Source organism: Epinephelus lanceolatus, chromosome 19, assembly GCF_041903045.1.
Source record: "Epinephelus lanceolatus isolate andai-2023 chromosome 19, ASM4190304v1, whole genome shotgun sequence".
NCBI lineage: Eukaryota > Metazoa > Chordata > Actinopteri > Perciformes > Serranidae > Epinephelus > Epinephelus lanceolatus.
The window spans coordinates 31,029,578-31,051,424 of NC_135752.1; the positions used below are offsets into that span (position 1 = coordinate 31,029,578).

At 41.7% G+C, this 21,847-nt stretch overlaps 1 protein-coding gene across 2 annotated transcripts in view; it reads left to right on the forward strand.

Annotated features, from left to right (window-relative positions):
* igsf9a (immunoglobulin superfamily, member 9a) overlaps positions 1 to 21,847 on the forward strand; it is a 111,866-nt gene that overhangs the window by 52,566 nt on the left and 37,453 nt on the right. For both annotated transcript variants that reach the window (XM_078161863.1, XM_078161862.1), the window contains exons 7-11: positions 920 to 1,061; positions 16,440 to 16,585; positions 18,663 to 18,805; positions 20,419 to 20,559; positions 21,035 to 21,151. In XM_078161863.1, coding sequence (XP_078017989.1) covers positions 920 to 1,061; positions 16,440 to 16,585; positions 18,663 to 18,805; positions 20,419 to 20,559; positions 21,035 to 21,151 — 689 coding nt within the window. The remainder of the gene's footprint in view (positions 1 to 919; positions 1,062 to 16,439; positions 16,586 to 18,662; positions 18,806 to 20,418; positions 20,560 to 21,034; positions 21,152 to 21,847) is intronic.

The window sequence follows — 21,847 nt, forward strand, 5'->3', positions numbered from 1 at the left end:
TGAGGCAACAGTGCTAACCCCTGCAACACTGTCTATCTATCTATCTATCTATCTACAAAAATTAAGGTAAACAAGAGCAGCACATACAGATTTAATATTTTTCTCTATTATGAAAAACATAAAATTAGATCAAGCTTTATTTTCCAACACTCCTTTTTTCACCACGTAGAGGGAAGTTAGTCCCAAAGCTTGCCGCTGTGTTTATCCCCTGCACCTATCCCCTTAGCTGTGAAGGTGACTACAAACAGAGTGACACTCTGAGATGGCGTGGGAATGAGTAGGGCCCAGTTTTGGAAATGCCTGCGGTGTCTTTTTCCCCCAGGCAGATGGGAACTTGGCATCTGCAGCAAAGGTGTTCCTCATGTGCTTTTCGCCCCCGACACGAAATCACTGCATTTAAAGCAGACGGGTTATAACAAAGGTATAAAGGGTGAATGTAGTGAAGTTAAAAGTAGATTCCTGGCTCAAACATATACTTGAGTACCTGTTTCCTAAACATGAGCTTATTCAGTTTGCTTTAGAAAGCATTATTATCAGGGTTACTGTGCTGAAGTCTCAATGAGAGATGACAAAGATACAGAGTTTTAGTGTCTTCTGCCACTGACGCAGTTCCTCAGACACCTCACTGAAGTGATGATAAAGGGACATGTCATGTTGATGGCAGCGATGCGCTCAGAGATGGAGTTATTTACTTTTGACATGAGTGAAACGCTTTTGAGTGAGTGACCAGCTTTTATGGGGAAAACAAGGTGTTGTGCTCTGCATATCAAACGCTGATTGCTTGGATGTTTTCAGGTGGTTTCGGTTTTTCTGACATTTTATAAACTGAATGATTCGTCAGTTGATCAAAAAACAAATGAATCAATACCGATCATTATTTGCAGCCCTTTTTTTCACCTGATAATCTGCCTCCCACCAGGTCCGCCTGTCATCATCGTCCCTCCCAAAAGCACCTCTCTCAACAAGTCCCAGAATGCACTCCTCCAGTGTCAGGCGGTGGCCGACCCCCCGAACATGACCTATGTGTGGCAGAAAGACGGCGAGAACGTCCATCACATCGAGTGAGTGCAATCATTACTCTTTGTTCCTGAGCAGCCCATTTTCACCCTTTGATGTTTTATGCAGTGCGATTTGGCATGGTGGAGTTAAGTGATACCTTTGTGGGCTTTCTTTTTGTATTCTTAAGGCTCAGCACAGGAGTGGTTGTTACATATAATTCAAATCTAACTTTGTGCTTTTCGTGGAAGATTGCAAAACAAAATGTTCACAGAGAATAGATTTAAAAAAGATCAACACAAATAGATGTAACAACATGGTGGAAATATGAAATAAACAAAGCACATTCAGTCAGATCAGCAATGTCAATACCAAGATTGAAAGAGGCTGTCCCAGAGATGAGATCTATATATAGACTAAAACATGCTTCTTTAAGTCCACACATAGTGGAGTCTGCCTCCTCGCAGGTCTTAGTTCTGGTCCATGGAGCTACAGAACATGAAAGCCAGTCCCAGCGGGCCAGATGAATCCAGAAGCGACATTTCTTAAAAGCCTGTCTGACATGTACTCATGTGCTGGTCCACTGAGTGATTTGATGACAAATGTTGAAATTTCTCCTAAAACTGACATGGAGTAAGTGGAGTGATGTTAAAAACAGGTGCAATACCGGCTTTATTTCAGGTCTTGCATGTGTGTTGCTACATTCTGAATGAAATTTGGAAAGTTTTTCTCTACAATTTGGTGATTGAGGGCCAATTTGGGGAGCCTGCTCTGTCATAGATGGAATAACATGAGGACACAAAATGCACTCATTAAATTTTACACTGATTTTAATCAAAAAACATAAATTTTCTGTTATTATAACACAATAATTCATTATGTGCTCAAAACCTCTGGCCCTCATATATGAAAAAGTCAGCTGAAACTCTTCACACTGATGCTGCATTGCCTAGAGTTGGTTCGTGTTCTCACGACAGCATTTACAAGAGGACCAGATCAAATGCCTCGTGTGAGAAAGCTGCTCTTGATTGGTCAGAATTTCCATGTGGGAAGAATCCAGGAAGTAAAGCAAACATTGAAGAAGAGTACACTTGCAAGATAAATGTGACACTTTCTAATGTCACAATGGAGGGACAACTACGCAGGTTGATTTTAGCACTGCTCATCGTGGACTATATTGCTGTCATTGTTCATTTTGTTTTTCAGTTTGCTAACTGACTTTAGCTTGCACTCAAATAGCAACACATAGCCAGCAACTGTAATCTCTTGAGAATGTTACAGAAATGCCAAAGATGGCTCCCGGGAGAAAAATACACCACTCCAAATGTTTTCATCATTCCCAAAAACAGAGCGGTATGTCTGTTCCCTAGGGAGTGTCCACAGTGATTCAGCTGCCACAGTATGTAGGTACAAGTGACCTTATATATATCATTACTTTCCAAATGTTACACTGAATTCATAAAGAAACTTGGTTTTGCTTGCAAGCCTCCAGAGAAAGAAGAATCCAAAAACAGAAGACTCTTGATGAATTGAAGTAAAAGTGGGCCGCATGTAACAACAGCAAAACTTTATCAGAACATCTATTTATAAATGCAGTGTTGGTCTCATTTATCGTGTCGTATGGTCAGTACTTTATAAACAGACAGACTTTTCCAATGGGGAATAGGGCTGTGCCATATGGACAAAAATTCATATGTTTGTATTTAGAGGCTGAGTGGCAATGCATGATATATATCTCGGTATTTTCTACAAAATGGGCTACATGTTTTCAGTTACAAGTCAAAGCCACTTTTCGGATGTCACAGACACTTTTATAAAAACAGACTGTGATCAAAAGAAAATGCAAAGACGGACTTTTTCCCTGTCTTTGCATAATTCATTGACAAAAACAGTAATTTTACCTCTCTGAACACAGGAGCTGCTGGTCTACTGCTGCCTCAATCAGTTAGTTTGTGTTATTGAGTGACTTTGGTGTTTTAAAGGTTTAGTTCAGATTAACCAAAGATACACAAAAACACAAACAAACTTACTGACTAAGGCAGCAGTAGACCAGCAGCTCCTGTGTTCAGCCAGGTAAAATTGCTTTTTTGTCAATGAAGTCTGGCATTAAAGAGGACATAGGTAAGTTTTACTTTAAGTTCAAATAAACACAAGAAATTTGTGCTCTAGAGAAAGGATCAGCGCTCAGTGAATAACTTCCTAAGCCCTATGATAAGCTATTATGGCAAGGCTTAACTATACAGACCAGTGAGCAGTGATAACTAACATGTCTTTGGGGTCATCAGGTGGGAACCTCCTTTCACCAGTGTTTCGTCTAGTTGGTCCCACGACACCTCCAGGAGGCTAGACAGTGATCTCTGGCCTTCCTGAGACACTTCCCTAATGCCAGGTCTCACTGCTCCCCTCCCTGCACCAACCCAATAACCTCCTTTACCTTACTTACACATGGCTGTCTCAGCCCAAACAGCACAGCCAGCTTCATCAAACCCAGGCTCCGTACATGCGAGCTCCAGGTAGTGACCATGCCGATACTAACTTTCCTAGCACATTCACCATACTCTATTTCACATGCTACATAGCATAACTCCAATATAAGCTAAAATTAAAGGAGATAGAGAAGATAAACTAAAAGTTAAGTTCGTCGTCGAAAAAGACCGTCTGTTTGGGAAGTAATGAGCTTATGACTAGATAAATGAAACTATATCGCATGAGCTGTGTGATGTTGAAGGAATTTCAGAGCTGATGGTTTAATAGCTGGCGAAGACCTCAGAAGACTTCGATGGATCACACACAATATTTAATGAAGACTCAACTGAGGAGAATCACAGCTCAACATACAGAGCGTAACACAATGTATGCCATCCAGAGATTCTCAGGGTGTCCTTGCCCAGTTCTTGCATTTAACCCAAACAGTATTCCCTTGCAAGTTACTCCACGATCCCAAACAAGATTATTCGATCCCAATCTATGGCTTTGTGAAGTTTCTATTGGCTACTACTAAACAACAAGCACATTCACCTGGCTCACTCTAACTCACCTGGACTGTCTCTAACAAAATGCACGTACCTAAAAAGACTATTTTGTCAATTGAGCTTGGAGCACAGGGAAGTCTCCTTTCTCCTTAACCTTGGGAGCTATGGCAACAGAGTCGGCTACACACCCTTATCTGGGCAGCTGTACTTCCTCCGCCACAACTGGGAGACGATAGATGGAGTGCATTCATAACCAAGGTAAAGTAGCCTGACCTGGAGGCCTCTTTTAGGCCTTCTGCTAACCCAACTGTTACCTTAAGCATAACTATCATCTATTTCCTTTACCGACCAAGGTTAAAGGCTGTGACACAACAGAAGTCCTTCACATGTGAGAGTTTGTAAATGGACTCTTTTATATAGTTTTTTAAACATGGTTGCCTAAGACTTGAATGTACCAAGACTGTTTCATAGTTTTTGGATTCTTTGTCCACTTGAGACATGAAGAGTAATTGATATACTCATGGTAATATGGAGGATGAAGTATTCCTTTCAAGGGACAGTCATTTCCTCATTGTTAAATTTGTATCAATCAGATTTTGTTTCATAATTGCTTCATTACACTCTGAGTTAATTTTGGCTGCACAAACTGTTTGTACAGGCTGACACACATCTAAGGCCCGCATTAGACAACTCAAAACTGAGAGGATTCTTTGGCAGACCAAAAAAAAAAACAGAGGTTTGCTGTAATCACGCCAGCTAGTGATGAAAGAATGCTTTATTCCTCCAGTATCTGCCCAGGAGAGAGAGAGAGCTGTACATCGGCAATATTTCTGAGATGATAAAAGGTGGATTTTTTTTATTTTTTTATTTTTATTTTTTTTTTTTGCTACTTCTGATGTGAAATTCAAATAGGCATCAAGAAAACACACCAAGGTTACTAGCTCGGGGCTTGACATTTTGTGCCAGGGATTTAAAAGTTAGAGCACAGCTTCTCTTTTCGGATTTTTGCATGAATGTTGTGAACCCCAGTGTTATGTCTGTTCACTCGCAGGAAACGCGGTGACATCCAGAAGTTGATAGGATTTCAACATCATATCATATAGAAGTACACACTTGTGCTTCGTCAGTTGTGACAAGCTAAGAATACATGGCTATGAAGCAGCTGCTCTCCCAGAAGCAAAATGTGGAGCACAGAATAGCACTGATGTCAGTATCAATATATAACAACTGATAAAGTAAAGGTGCTGGAAAATCTGTTATGTTTGGAAAAAGAAACCAGACAGCTGTGCTTGTTTTTGGTTAATATGGCAAATTATATACCTGACAAGTCAAAGTCAAGGTACCGCATCTCCACATTGACCCAAAACAAATAAATTTCTATCACGAGAGACTCGTTCTGAGAGAAAGGAATATTTATTTACATGTGCACGTAAGTACGAAAGTGCGATTAGACCCTGTCGTGATGTCATCTATTCCAAGAGGGTGGTAAAGATGTAGTAAATTAAGGAGTCTAGACGCTGGTGGTGGTGATGAGAGGAAGAGGCAACTGAGGATCTGGATGTGAAGAGGAATGGACTTTTTCTTTTTTAAACAAGGTATTCATAAACAAACACAGAACCAGTAAGAACAAAAAGACAACACACCCACCTATCAACCCGGGGACAAACAGAGAAAGCCAGACCAGTCAAAGGAAATATAATAGACAAGAAAGAAAGAAAGAAAGAATAAATTAATTTAAAAAAATGTAGATATAAATAAAAAAAATATTAAAGCGAAAAGTGACAACAAAATAATTAAATTTAATTGATTTTATTAAAACAACAGATTTTCTCCAATAGTGAATGATACATAACATCCTTGATCCAATGTCCATATGTTGGAGGTGAAGAGTCCTTCCATTTACACAGGATGAGCCTTCTGGCCAGACGTGAGCTGAAGTTAACAATGTCTGTTTGGGCTCTACTTAAAGCAACTCTTACCTTTCTTGCATTTCACACAACACTTAGAAAAAATTTGAACATCCACAACTCCTGCCTCCTTCCAAAGTCCCATCCCCCTCATCCATTACGTCCTAATTAAGTCTGTGATAGACTTAGGCGTTTGCAAGGTAACGTTAGATACACAGAAGAGGAGAGCGAGTGTAACAGTACAACCAAGACAGTCAGACGCAACCCCAGAGTTTTAAAACTCAATCGGAGTTAGTGATGACTGATGAGTTCTAGAATAAGGTTACAGTGCTAACGTTAGATAGTAGCGTTAACATTACTAGTAAGTGGAAACGCACAAGGACGATAATGTTGATGTTCCAGAGCAGGCCTGGAATTTCATCATTTTAGGGGCAAGGCCACTTGGCCTTTCGTGTTGTCAATTTTTTTAGGGCACAAAGACCAAAAGCCAGGGCAGCAAGGCCATAAAATAAAACAATGATTTTAAGTCCACGTTCATAATGAATTTAAGGACAAACGATGTATAAATATCTGTAAAATGAATAAATAAAACAAGCTCAAGTAATAATAATGAGTATAATGAGTAATAATGTGATTTATTTAATAGCACTAATAAACCCAATGTGTTTTAAATATAGAACAACCAGGTTTATGTATTTATAAGCAAACAATCTTAAATATAAGGCCTAAATATTTTTTGAGTGTACATGATAAACTGATTCACTGAACAAGACTGGCTTACAATTATTTCTGATGTGTTGTTAACGAACAAACTAACTACAGCAGAGCTATTCAATTACTATTTCAACTGGGCCGCATTTCAAAACCAGATAATGTCGATGGGCCACATTTTTAGCAGCGAGCAACCAATCCACTTTTTTTTTTGCATACATATATATATTTATATATACACAGGCGTGGCCCTCCTCAGCATGATGCAGAAGCAGAGCTAGAAAAGAGAACTATCAATGTACAGAAGCATAATACGTGACATTAACAGTATCTTATAACACACACTATCTCTCTACCAGCATCTCCCTCTCCCCTCTCCTCCACACACACACATGCACACACCTGACCTCCTGATGCTTTCCTTATAGGTCAGTTACACAGGATATAGTTGTATACAGTCCATGGCAGCAACAGTCATGTTTACAACAACGAAGTCACTATTTAAAAGCCAGTTATATCTCACTGGAATATAAATATTCCTCCTGACATCACAGTACTGAGTGAAGAAAGTCACATTATCTCAGCATGAAGACAGACATCAGTATCAGTCATTCATCCTGCTCTCTGCCCCTCCTCTACTGAGGACACTCACTGTCTGCAGGTCAGCTGCCTCAGGTACATGTTCAGATAAAGTGTTGGCCTACATACAGACAGCTTTCATTTTAGTTTGTCTTTAACACTTTGCTGTTAGCACCGCGAGTGCGATGTGCTTGTGTCGACTGCGATCACAAATCATAATAGCGGTGAATGAGAGACTGCGGACAGAGCAGATTGAAATATGGCTTTTTACATGCTGATCATATGTATTGATAAAGTATTGGTTTGGCTGGCAGAGGTTTTATTGCACTTACTCACAGTAACAAGTGTAGCTGTCGTTAACTAGAGTAATCTTTAAGTTATATTCCCTTCATCTGCACCGCGGCCCCACTGCTGCATAATGATGATACATGAAACCGAAACTTTAAAAAGTTACGCCGATAATGGCGGAGCTTACTGTTATTACAGTGTTGATTAAACTTGCCTTGGGTTGTTTAATACCGGGTGTCAGTACCGATCTCTGCCCGGGTGTTTGATGAAGTCTCTTGGTTGGCCGGTGATAGATTGGTGTCAAACTGTCATTACAGCCCGTCCGAGTGGTTCATGCCAGGCTTGAATCAAACCCACCACTGGTGATGTACGCATCGTCTCATTTGATGTTGCTCAATAAGACTCCAGAATGTCATCGCATTTTTTTTCTCAAAAGACGCAGGTGTCAAAGCCGTGTTGACAGGAAAGAGGCAGAGGAGAAAACCGCAAAATCAACTGGGGCAGTGCGGGCGGGGCATCAAGGTCACTGTGGCCTTAGGGCAGATATTTTTTCAAGGGCACAGGGCCCTCGTGAAATTCCTGAACTGTTCCAGAGGCTAAGCTACAGTAGGCTAACGTTAGCCATTAGCAACTGGAACGCTTGTTTTCATATAACGTTATATGTTATATTAGAAGCAAACTAAACATAACGTTACCTGTCCTGCACAGTCAAACACAACCCTGGAGTTTTAAAACTCAACCGGAGTCAGTGATGACTGATGAGTTTTAGAATAAGGTTACAGTGCTAACGTTAGATAGTAACGTTAACGTTACTAGTAAGTGGAAACGCACAAGGAAGATGATGTTAATGTTTCAGAGGCTACGCTACAGTAGGCTAACGATAGATAGTAGCGTTAACATTACTAGTAAGTGGAAACGCACAAGGAAGATAACGTTAATGTTTCAGAGGCTACGCTACAGTAGGCTAACGTTAGCCATTAGCAACTGGATGCTGTGTTGTCATATATTGTTATATGTTATATTAAGAGCAAACTGTTACGTGAGCGGTTATGTCAGTCCAGTCGGAGGCCTCCACGTGGGGGAGACAGACAGGACGCCCGGCCAATCATTGCATTCGGAGTTTTCTTAGAACCATATGACATTGGTATAATTATGAGTTTTTATCTCTGGTGGAATTCACTTACATTTTAGTGCGCCATCCGCTTATTAATAGCATTTTAACCTTAACAAAGAAAAGCGTAACATTTTCAGAAAGGTAAGTGTTGCTTTAAGTTAACATCTAGAGGAGTTACTCCAAATATTGTCAAGGGGCATAAATGGGGCAACCAGAGGAGTGGTCTGTTGATGAGCGTGTCCTTGGCTCTGGATAGGTGACTGGAGCTGAATGGGGTGGAGGAAGATACGACAATTCCACCTAAAATGACAGCTGACAGGAGCAGAGAGGAGAACAGATTTAAAGTTTGGCAGCAGCAACATAAATAGCTCAAGGAGATTGTGGCAAAGTTTGATTAGCTAACCAGGAGAGGGAACACCCATAGTCAGCTGATGGAGAACGTGGTGGGAGTGGGATAGAGAGAGAATGGTGAATGGATATAGAGCTCCATTTTAATCAGTAGAGACTTGTTCTGAGAGAAAAGTATATTAATTTGCATGTGCACATAAGTAGTTGATGTGGCAATTACACCCCATTGTGATGTCATCTATTCCAGGAGGGTGGTAAAAGGTTGTAGATTAGGGATCAAACCACCTGATATGAGTCGATCTTTACCTGACCAGGCAGCAACAGGCATCTCATGAGATGAAGAAGACGAGGAAATGAATATGTACATTTTACATATAAAGATTTAAGATGAAGCCATGAATGAGATCAGTTGACTGTGATGTGGAGCTTGAGATCAGAATAGGTTGACGACTTAAGGGACAAGCAACAAGAAACAGCAAAAGACTCGCTAAAACACAATCAGTTTTGTTGTCTGTTGGTCTTGGAACAGTGGTCTACAGTTTGGCAGGGGTCTCACATAGGTGTCACGCCACCTACCATCCCCTCTACCTTCTTTTAAAACATTGATATGATATGTATGAAATGTGCCAATGTAGTGTATTTGTGTACCTCCTGCAACTGTGCTGAAAAGACACTATGTCACTTAGTCTAACTCATCCGTTTAAAATTTATTAAGGCTTCTAGATATGCATCATTGAGGATGTGGCAGCTTTGAGTGCCAGGCTGTGTGTGAGGCGTCACCAGGTGCATCTCAAAAAATCATGGATAAGTAATTTTTTTCTGTAACTTGAATTCAAAACGTGAAACTTTGATATATTCCAGATTCATTACATAAAAAGTGAAATATTTCAAGCCTCTTTTGTTTCCGTTTTGATGATTATGTATTACAGCTGATGCAAATCAAAAATCTGGTATCTCAAAATATTCATTTATGCACCTAATCCTTGGTCAGGGCTACCCTGTGGCATGGAGGCGTGCAGGTTGCTTTGATAACGGCCTTCAGCTCATCTGTATTCTGTGGTCTGGTGTCTCTCACCTTCCGTTTGACCATACCCCATAGCCTCTCTGTAGGGTTCAGGTCAGGCGAGTTGGCTGGCCAATTAAGCACAGTAATACCATGGTCAGCAAACCAGTTACCAGTAGTTTTGGCACTGTGGGCAGGTGCCAAGTCCTGCTGGTAAAGGAAATTAATATCTCCATAAAGCCTGTCTGCAGATGGAAACATCAAGTGCTTTAAAATCTTCTTACAGATGGCTGCATTGACTTTGGACTCGCTATAACACAGTGGACCAACACCAGCAGGTGACACTGCGCCCCAAATCATCACTGACTGTGGAAACTTCACACAAGCAACTTGAATCCTGTGCCTCTCTACTATTCATCCACACTCTGGGGCCTTGGTTTCCAAATGAAATGCAAAATTTGCTTTCATCTGAAAACAAGGCTTTGGACCACTGAGACCACACAAACAGCCAGTCCTTTGAGTGATGACCTTCTGTAGCTTACTCTCCTTGTGGAGGGTGTCAGTGACTGTCTTCTGGACAACTGTGGAGTCAGCAGTCTTCCCTGAGATGTGGTTGTGTGTAGTGAACCAGACTGAGAGATTAAAGGCTCAGAAACCTTTGCAGGTGTTTTGACTTAATTAGCTGATTAGAGCTCTTCTCAGGACTGTGAGTCTGGAAATTAAACAGTTTTCACTTTCTGAAATAACTGACAAGAAATATTGAACTTTGTCACTATATTCTAATATTTTGAGATGCACCTGTATGAGTCAGTTTCACCCCTCGCTCCTCCATAGCTCCACCCTCGCGTCCAAATAGGATCACTTCTGGCTCCACAATGAAAAAGATGCCAAACTCATGGCTTTGAAACAGGAGTCCTCAACATTGGGTAACGATACGGTGGCTATGCCCATTATTTAAATACAGTCTGTGTGTGAAACCAGCAAGAAAATTGTGTATTACATTTCCTGCACATGTCCTTGTGTGGGTGCATGATACAAACAAAACAGGGAACAACTCGTAAAAACATTGCTCCATAACTACATGTCATCAAAAACTCCACAAGGTACCTGAAGTGATTTTTAATGCGAATGAGTGTCCATTAAAGCTTCACTAATCAATATTTTCTATAACAATTACTGAAAGACTATTTGTAATGTGAAAGGGGTCATGAGCCCACAGGAAACTATCACCCACCTCTGATGGACTATAGAGCCTGTTAGCCTATTTTAGCTCAATGTTTAGGTTTAATGGCACATTTTCCCAGCTGGTGGGTCGTGGTCCAAAAGTCGCAGATCCATTCTGAATGGACCCCAAGTGGCTTGCAAATGTGTCAAGTGAAGTACAGTAAATTTCCAGCACAGAGCTTTTATTCTGAAGTGCCATTTCCTGCTGTAGAGTGAATGACAAACAGACAGTTATTTGACAGCAAACTAGCTAGACGGCATGGCTAAATGACACTAAATCATGTGCTGTGTCTCAAATCACATACTTCTGTCAGTACAATACTCTGTGCACTTTGTACTTATTGGCATAGTGTGCGAATTTCGACAGGGTGGTGCTGTCTTAAACCAAACACGTTGCACGTGCACTCAGCGGAAATGACGACCACAAATGAGCTAGTTAGCAAACTAGCATTAGCATTCGCGTTATCATTCGCGGACCCAAATCATTACAGACTGCTAAATTAACCCAATAAACATACTGCTGGCTTATATCCGACAACAGTATAGTGGTGTAGAGACACATGTATTTATACAATGCAGTGACGTTCATGGTCGCACAGTCCTCGGGCGCCATTTCCAGTTTGAAAAGTGGTCCCTCCCCTTCGGCTACGTAGCCAAGATGGCGACCATTGAGGACGAGAAGTGTCCATAGTTCCACACTCAACTTCATGACCGTTTTGAGTGCACCATCCAGGTACTCATAGTGCACTGCATTTTTCCATACTTCTCAGTGTGAACGCACTTATGCACTCAAAATATTAAGTGTAAGTACAGAAGTATGCGATTTGAGTCACAGCAATTGACTGTATATAAAGATAGACAACATGACTACTCCACAAAAGTGAAACCGAAACATCTGGACCGCCCCCTGGTGGCTGGCTGCACTATAGGTCTATAAACCCCGCCTCCTCCATGTTAGTGGATGGGACATGGGCCAAACTAAAAGCTCAAAATACGTGTCAATAAAAATTTTCCCAACGATGGTTTCTGTCATTTAAGGGAGTTTTTGTGACTCTGACAAGTCTGGTTTTAATTAGTTATTTGATGCTATTAAACAGGGATTTTACAGCATGATTGACAACTGTGTGAGCCAATCAATGGACTCAGATTCAGTGGCGCTGCTTGCAACTGGTTGAATGGGTGTATGGGCGGGAAACTTTGTATCGTGGAGATCGCTACTGCACAAACTCTGGCTCCAAATGAGGTCACCAGAGCAAGATGGCAGCAGTTGTATCCAGGATATTTTAGCTTCACTTCTGTACAGTGGTGGTAAGTGGAGACGCGTTGTTCATCTTTATATACAGTCTATGGGCTGAATGTTTTATACTGTGTGGACCTTAAACTAATGACTAAGGAGATGCCTCTACCCTGTGGCTGGACCAGTTGGGAACCACTGTTCTACACTACAGATATTTTTCTGAAATGAAAGTTAATGTTGTTTTTGACTTGTCATTCACCCAGATGACCCCAAAATAAATGACTGCACAACTTAATGTAGGCCACATGTAACAGCCTCTACCAAAAAGACAGGGAGGAGATGGAAAAAAGTACAACTCCACTCATGTTACTTTAAAAGAAAAATGAAGTTGACCTGAAACTGTGGAAGCACTGAATGAGCTTTTCCGTAGGAGAGGTTTTACAATAGCAGTGTTCAGTGCCAGGGAGAAGATCCGAGTGAGCGGAGAATGGTTCATGATTGCCAGCACATCATCCACCAGACAATTGAACACTCTCTTAAAAACGGTGGCTGGGATAGGGTCAGCTGAGCAGGTGGAGGGCTTAATTTGCATTACTTCTCCTCCCGAGCATTTCTCATCACACATATCATTATTCATTACAGCCACACTCAGGTTAATACTTAACCTGATTCTGATGTGGAAAAAAGTTTCAGAGAGGTTTTTTGGAGCTGATATATAATACTGTTAACAGCTGAGGAGAGCACACGAGGATTATTCTGATCATCTGTTACGAATTTTGGGAAATAAGCTCTTTCGTAATTGCTTTGTTAAAAATAGTTGGTGCTCTGTGAGAATGTCAAAACGGACTTTCACTTTAGTTTTTCTCCAGTTACTCTACAGAATTCCTGCAGGGTTTTTTTAGGTGCAAGATATTCACAGTTCCATGGTGGTTTTTGGTTTTTATTTGAAGGAGTTTAACGAGTATATGACAAGTTGATTATAAAAACAAAAGCCTCATAGGAAGAGGGAGGAATTTGAGGGTAAAATGTATTATGCTTAAATATTATAAACAATATATAAACAAACAAACATGCATCCAGTGTGAACCCAGTGCTATACAGGTCAAATATAAGATCAGGGGCAGACTTCAGTCAGCAGGTGGATGTATCAGTAGTTAAGCTTTTTAATTTATGCTAAAATCACATCTGCTGTCATAAAGGCCTGTGGTTGGTTTGTTTGCATTCACATCACAAATGAACCACACCAGAGCTCGCTTGGAAGCTGACTAAGGGTGCTTTCACACCTGCCCTGTTTGGTTCAGTTCAATCAAACTCAAGTTCGTTTGCCCCCTAAGTGCGGTTCATTTGGGCAGGTGTGAACACAGCAATCACACTCAGGTGTGCACCAAAACAACCAGACTGAGACCTTCTTGAAGAGGTGGTCTCAGTCCGGTTACAAACGAACTCTGGTGCGGTTCGTTTGTTGTGAGAACGTGTTCCAACCTGGATCTGAACCAACTACAGTCACATGACACATTGTTTGGGTTAAACATGAGCATGTTACAGTCCTGGAGGATTATTAATGTGCACCTCCTCCTGTACTGCCTTAATATGCACATTCAGCACATCCAATGCATCAAAACATTGTTTTCTAGTTGGAGCCGCACCTCGTTTTCAAACTGTATGGTTTGACTAAAATGAACAATGACGGCAATATAGTCCACGATGAGCAGCGCTAAAATCAACCTGCGTAGTTGTCCCTCCATTGTGACATTAGAAAGTGTCACATTTATCTTGCAAGTGTACTCTTCTTCAACGTTTGCTTTACTTCCTGGATTTTTCCCGCATGGAAATTCTGACCAATCAAGAGCAGCTTTCTCGCACAAGGCATTTGATCTGGTCCACTTGTAAATGCTGCCGTGAGAACACAAACCAACTCTAGGCAATTATACAGCTTTGTGACAAAATGAGTCCCTGATTCAGACCAAAGCAAGACAACTCTAGGTCTGGTGAATAGTCATTTAAGTTATGCTACTACAATAGGATTCATCCTCTGGGTATCAAGGAGATCTTTGTCGAATTTCAGGGCAATCCATCGAGCAAGATGGGTCTTGCATATGTTGCCTAGTTGGGTCCCACCCTTATACCCAGTGTAACCCTGCATGAAACCTATGTGGGCCAGTGGCATGGGCAGGCATGAAACCCTTGGACTAACCCACCTGCAGCCCATATTTCAGCCCATGTAGTGCCCACATAAGGCCCGTTTCCACTGAAGAAGTTCCTGGTACTATTTGGGGGGCAGGAACTACTACAGGAACGTCCCCTCGCTCGGCCCTCTCAACTGCTGTGTCTCCACTGAGAGAGTTGAGTAGGAGGAAGGTTCCTGTAAAGTTAACGGGCTCAGGATGTGACGTAATCCTTGCGCGACCATTTTGACCGGGGCAACGTAGGGGTGTAGGGACGCCATTAGCCGTTAGCGGTGTCTGTAATAACTCCGGTCACGGTCTGTGAAAAAATTTTTTTTTCCAGCAGATGTCTTAGTTACAACATGATTGAGCTAACTGGAGTAGTTTCATGTCCTATCCGACAACGGGAGGCTTTTAACAGATGATGTCCTGGTGTTAGCTTTGCTGCTGCTGTTATCTGTCCCTGTCAGCTGATGCTTTCTAGACATTGTGATTACCCAAAACTGACGGCCCCGTAAAATTACCCCGAAGTTCCTGCGGTGGAAACGGGCCTATAGAATTTAAAGCTGGGACCAAGATGGGTCTTGCGTATGTTGCCCAGTTGGGGCCCACTGAACCCCTAGTGTAGCCCTGCATGAAAGCCATGTGGGCAAGCGGCACGGGGCCATTATGAAACCCACGGACAATCCCTTATAGAGCCCATTTTTCACCCCATTTTCTATCTACATGGGCCCCTCATACAAGTGTTGGCTGGGTGGTTGTTGAGATGTTTCAGTCTGGATGAAAGTGGTGGACTAACTGACAATGATAGAGCTATGCCACTAACATTGCTAAAAGGTCAAATATTCTCTTCTTTCATTTTCACTTTTTTGACATTTTATAGATGAATTAATAAATCAACAAATAAAAAATTGTAAAAAAAAACAAAAAACAGAAGGATTAATCCAAAATGAAAACAATCATTAGTTGCAGCCTGAATTTACACATCTAACGTAAGAGGAGCAGCATTTGTTTAGTTATATTTGTATCTGGCCTTTCTTTGAGCTCTGGTTTGGTCTCCATAAAGTCCAGATAAAAATATTTGTCTCTTTAGCCTTTTCATTTTCTGTTTTTCACCAGCTTGTCATTGTTCTCATTGTGTCTGTCATGTGATGGGGGCAGGTAGCGTGCAGTGGGTGTCTCTGCTGCCTGCTGCTGCAGGAAACACAGAGACTGAACAATACAGTAAATCTGTCATAAAACCATCTCAATGTGTTAAAGAGCCTAAAAAGCCCTGCAGAGCTGTAGAGTTGATGATGATTCTTTGTGGGTTTGTCCCTGCAGATGACCCCTTTAACATTAGTCATTTGATTCATCGTTAATATAAAAATATTGGTAAGTGGAGCTTTAATAAAAGCAGCATTCAGCAGCACAGGTTGACGCTGATATCAATGCAGAGAGAGAATAACAGGAGTAGTGTGGAGAAATATCCGGGGTCGGTTACAGTACATGATTCATCTGACCTGTATGGTAATTAGCCACAAATGTGTGGCTGTGAGTCGTCCCACAAATACATATCGTAGTGTGCATGTGTCACTTGTTCAGAAGGTGTTGCAGCCTGGTAGAGTCCTCGTGTTTTCTCTCTGGTTTCTCTGTAAGTGTAAGAATGTATAAATTGAGTGGGCACTCTCCTCTTCCCACTCTATCTGAAATGAAATGAAATTTCCTTAACCTCCATCTGCACACATTGGTGAATAACTCTCACAGAGGGAAAAAAAAAACCAACCTCCTACACTGTTGATGCACTGAGAGCCTGTTTGACTAGAACGGAGGAGCTGAATTAACTCTCACTGTTATTCTGAAGCAGCTGGTTTCTCCTTTACATACTGAAGAATTCCCGTGTGTTTTTTCTCCAGGTCTCTGAAGTCGCGAGTGAAGATCATGGTTGATGGAACTCTGCTCGTCTCCAGTCTCATCCCTGAGGATTCTGGGAACTACACCTGCATGCCCACCAATGGCCTGCTGACCCCGCCCACAGCCTCCGCCAACCTCACAGTGATGCGTACGTTTGTGTGTGTAGTCTGCAGTCGTGGGCTCTCATAAGACATCAAACACTTCTTTTATCTTTGTCTGTTTCTCCAGAGTTTCAACACATTATGGTGCAACAATTAATTCTGCAACCATCAGGGATTTTTTAAAAATGTTTTTGGCTTATTAGCACTAAAACACTGGTACTCTTTTACTAATGACACTGCTGTGATGGCAAATGTAGGATATGATATTATATTAAGATAAATTACATCCTACTCGGTCTAAAGCCCTGTTTCCACCAAACACTTTCAGTATGGTACCTTTGGAGCCAACAGTAACCCTTCAGACATGGTACCTAGACCCTAGCGTCACTCACTGCTCCGTCCAACACTCACTGTGTTTCCTCATTACCGGTGACACCGATGGAAGTCTGCACCTCGTTTATCGTCCACAGATCAAGGCTGCACGCCAACATTTTCAGAACAAAACAGGCTGCAGTGAGAGTCTCTCTCCATGGGATATTTAAAATAACAGGTTTGTGCATTTAGACTTCTCAGGCAAGCTCAGGGGTTTAGTGTTGCCGGAGCCCACAGGAACAATGCTCCAGAAAGGTTGCCAGCAGTCGGCCCAGTGAATTAAGTAATTTTCTTTAGAGCAGCTGTAATCAGAGCTCCAACAATTAGGGCCTGTCCCAATACCCACACTTCCCCTAGAATTACCCACTTGCACTTGGTTGTGCGCGTACACGTTTAGGCAAGTGGTGTCCCAAAACAGACTTGAGGTAGTGGAAGTGGTTTCCAACACTTTAAACCCGCCCTAGATTCCAAGGGAGCCCCGACCCACACTTTAAAAGAAGTGGAAGATGAAATTTCCCAGAACACCTTGAGAAGTCAGGAACTTCAGCAAGTTTTGGAAAACAATGTTGTGTTACTGTTACTGTACGATCGGACTGTAGGCTATACGAACAACAGATGGTTGGACTAGCGTAAACTCATCAGCAACTCGATTGAACACAGCGTCAAAATATTTAAACAAATCGACTGACCCGAACAAAATCGATCAGAACTAGAAGACGTCGTAGACGCCTCCTGTTTTCAGCATTTCTTCTCTGTTGATTCATCAGACAGAGAAGAATAAACACAGCACACACCACAACACAAGTGCTGGAGCCGGCATTGTCAAACCTGAATGACAACTGGTATCTTGCGTTGCTACTATGGTGACGTCTCATTTCTTAGGGAAAGATCTCTACCCTAGTATTTCACTCAATACCAAGTGGAAGATTTAAGGGGTAGAAATGGGATTGGGCCTTAGTACCAGATCTGTGTGCTAGGTACCCCGACAGAGGGGGGGCCAAAAATGGGGACGGTACGGAATGGTTCCATTGGTACCATCCACAGCTTTGCACAGTGGAAATGGAAAACAAGCGTATTGAACTGTACCGTACTGCTCGGTGGAAACGGGGTTTAAAATACTAATTAAGAGTCATTTTATACCAGGCTGAACAGCATATATATGAATGCAGTGGTGTAATGGTAGTTGATGAGGTGGATGCACTACTAGGAAGAATGGTAGGTTACTGAAGACAAAGAGGAGATATACCTTGTATACCCTCCACTACACCACCATATAAATAAAATGCCATGTATATATATGTGTGAAAAACAAGCATTTCTTTGTTTGTCATCTAACCATAATTGAAATTTAAGCCTGTTTCATCTGTTTACAATTGTAAACAAGCCTGTAACAGCAACAGAAAACAGCATGGTTTATTGATGATCAGTGTTTGGAAATGACAGCAGCAGGTCCCACTATTCATGCATTTGAATCTTGGTTCCTCTGAACATTTCACTGCTGTTTGCAGACCTGTAAAACCCCTCAGACACATTCAGTCAGCTGTAAATGAAAGGAGCAGCACCTGTAATCAAAACAGGCTCTCGGGATATTGATTACAACAAAACAATCTGTTCTCAAAATGATTCACAAGTTATGGATCGTGGCACAGTTTATTTGCACCAGTGCTTCCCATGGTATTAAATCACCGATGTGCATCTAAATTGTATTCATTATTTCAAAGTAAACTACTTTTATGTCTCTCCTGTGCTCAGACCCAGCCCTGGCTCTTCCAATGCCCCCAGAAACGTACCTTCCCACAGGTATGGAGGGCGTGGTCACCTGCCCTGCGGCTGCTCAGCCTCCGCTGCTCCGTGTGGCCTGGACAAAAGATGGAGAACCACTCGACCTGTCCTTGGTAATAAAAATGATAATTTCCAGATGGATGGGCAGCCATCATAACAGTGCCCGACCTTTACTGTGTGCTCCAAGTCAAATTTCTGTCCTCTCGTTTTGTCTGGCCAACACTATCTATTGATTCCTGATACTGCAAACATCACAGGGAACCAGCAGCTGAATCCACTCATTTTCTTTTAGCTGAGAAATGTCAGGCACTGCAGCTGACGACAAGCATCTATGAGGCAGCCGTCAGCAGCTCATCATGCAAAAGCTTTTCTAACAATCAGCCCACTCAACTTGCCTATGGAGCAGCAGAGTAACTATTTTCTTGCTATCACAGTGTGAGGACCGAGGTAGACGTTATGATAGATTTTCTCAGGCTTTATAATGGGACGTTTCCTGTGTCTGCTGATGGAAATATCCTTTCAGCTTTTCAATTGGACAGTCATTCAACCACATACATCTTAGAGGACAGGGATGGTGGTGTGCAATCTTAAAAGCTTTTGAAGCAATCCCCAAGGAACTCCTTACTGCCCCTTGCTCTCTCGGTTTTTTCTTTTTTTCCCCACTTCTACTTCAATCCGCTGCTCACTTTGTCTGTGGGAAGGGAAGAGAAACCTTTATAGATGAAGGGCAGGGGGTGTGACTTCTCACAACCTCACCACAAGATTTTTTTAACCTTTTTCTTTCAGATCATGATGCAATATTTGAACGTACCTCTGTTTCAAAATAATAGCCCGTGATGGCAGCTTTTAAACCATTATCTTTGTTTTGCGTGCCAAAGATCCGCCCACTTCCTCCCCCTTTTACATGCTGAGTTGACCCCCCTTTGCTCAACACTTTAGTCTGAGCGATGGACATGTCGCTGGATGAGACGCGCCGCAGGAAATGTGATACGTTCCTGTAGTGCGGGACACAGACGTTGGAGTCAGGCTGTTATTCTGCCAATTATTCCAATTCCATGCTGGATGTCACAGGCCCTCATACACGCAGTAATACGTTCTCACAGCCTCATTCTGGGGAGGATAATAGCAGTTTTGACTTCATTAAACTGAGTGGAAACCTTTCGCTCAGTCAAAGCACAACACGAGGCCTCCGCTGTGGCTCATTGGGAAAAAATTACATGAAATTTTAACTGCTCTTGATGCAAATGCTTCAAAAAAGTGATTTTGAAAGCTCCTCTGAGCATTTCTGCTCTGTGGGTTGGGAGTCACCTCCAAAATGATCAAGGGAATATCCCCCCAAAACATTTTTTTTAATTAAAACAGATCACTTTATCTTTTTCATGTACTTTAGATATCATCTTGCAAAAGCTGTGACAACATCAATAAATAATGAACAGTTTTAGAGAAGTTTGGAAATAATCTACCCAGTTGGGACTTAAGTATTTAACCACTTCAGGACTATGGCGAGCAGATAATAAGAAATTATTTCTGTAAATCCTTCAAACGCAGCTGAAGAGCTCATACGTGCACTTTGGAGTTGTTGCAGATTTCCTGCTCTTTAAGCTCTTGGCGCTCCTCTAAGTTAAGATATGTCTTTGCCACTAATTCAATGTATTATTTAAGAGTGGATGTGTCAGTTCCTTTTCTTTGCAGTCAGAATGGTGTGAACATTGTGCATTTCTTTCAGTATCCAGGTTGGACCTTGACACCAGTGGGCTCATTGTTCATGACCACAGTCAATGATGATACAGCAGGCATTTACACGTGTATGCCGTACAACAGCTACGGCAGCATGGGTTCATCTGAGGCAACGAATGTAATTCTGCAGGTCAGTGTTCATTCCAAGCCAACCAAGCCAAATTACATGTACATTTCACAAATTACAATTACAATCCAAAACCTGTACTGATATTATACTTGTACGTGACATTAAATCATTAAAATGGTGTCAGCCAGGCTACATCATCACTGTATCTGCCTTTCTAGTTCTGCTAAACTGTCATTCTACACCACCGTGCGTGTATATTAATAAGCCACAACTGCATCCGTCACAGCAAATTAAAAAAACTTAACAGAAACGACATTTTATTGACCTTTTCACTCCGACGTGTGAGCCCTCTGGCATTAATAGAAGTCAACTCAGACTCGCTACAATGGCTCCGCTATTGGGGAGTTAATTGTGTGGCTAATCCTTTTGTTATTAAGATAATCTTGTCCAAAGCGGCGGTAATCCAGTCTTAAAATCCATTGTTGCTATTGCTGCAATCTCCTTGATTCTGCTATATTGCTTTGGAAACTCACAGGACCCCCCATCATTCAGCGTCACTCCAGAGGAGCAGTACAAACAGGAAGCCGGTAGAACACTGCTCATCCCCTGTCAAGGAAACAAGGACCCTACAATTAAAGTGACCTGGAGCAAGGTAAATTACCCAGTACAGGTTATTCAATTACTAAGCAGTCCTGTATTATTCATGGTGCTGCAGATGTTCACAAGGACGTCTTTTTTTGCAGTATGTACAAGGAAATGTCAAAATGGTAATAGAAATGTGCACACACTAAGACATTTGGTGCAGTCTGGATGTATTTGGACAGTGACAGATATTCTGATGTTTTGTCTCTGTTGTCTTATAGTTGTCCTGTTGCACCGTTCAAAATCTAGGGGAATAGGTGTATAAAATGGCTTATCATTTCTACAGTATTCATCCTGTATGGATGTTAAAGGGACAGTTCACCCCAAAATAAAGAAAATACATATTTTTCCTCTTAGTGCAGTGTAGTGCTATTTATAATCTACATTGTTTTGGTGTGAGTTGTCAAGTGTTGCGATATCATCCGTCGGCCCTCTGTTGAATGTAATTGAACTAGATGGCACTCGGCTTGTGGTGCTCAAAGCGCCAAAAAAAAAAAACATTTGAAAAACTTAACTTTGTTGTGAGCAGTTTCACGTAGGAACTATTTTAGTTTTACCAGACTACACCTGTCAACGTTTCACTGTGCTGAAGGAAAAGTGCATCTACTGCTAGCTCAACTAGCACCACTGAGCTAGCTAACGTTACAGCTCAGCAGAGGAGGACGCCATAAGTGATATGGTTGGCTGATGTAGTTCAGTAAAAGAA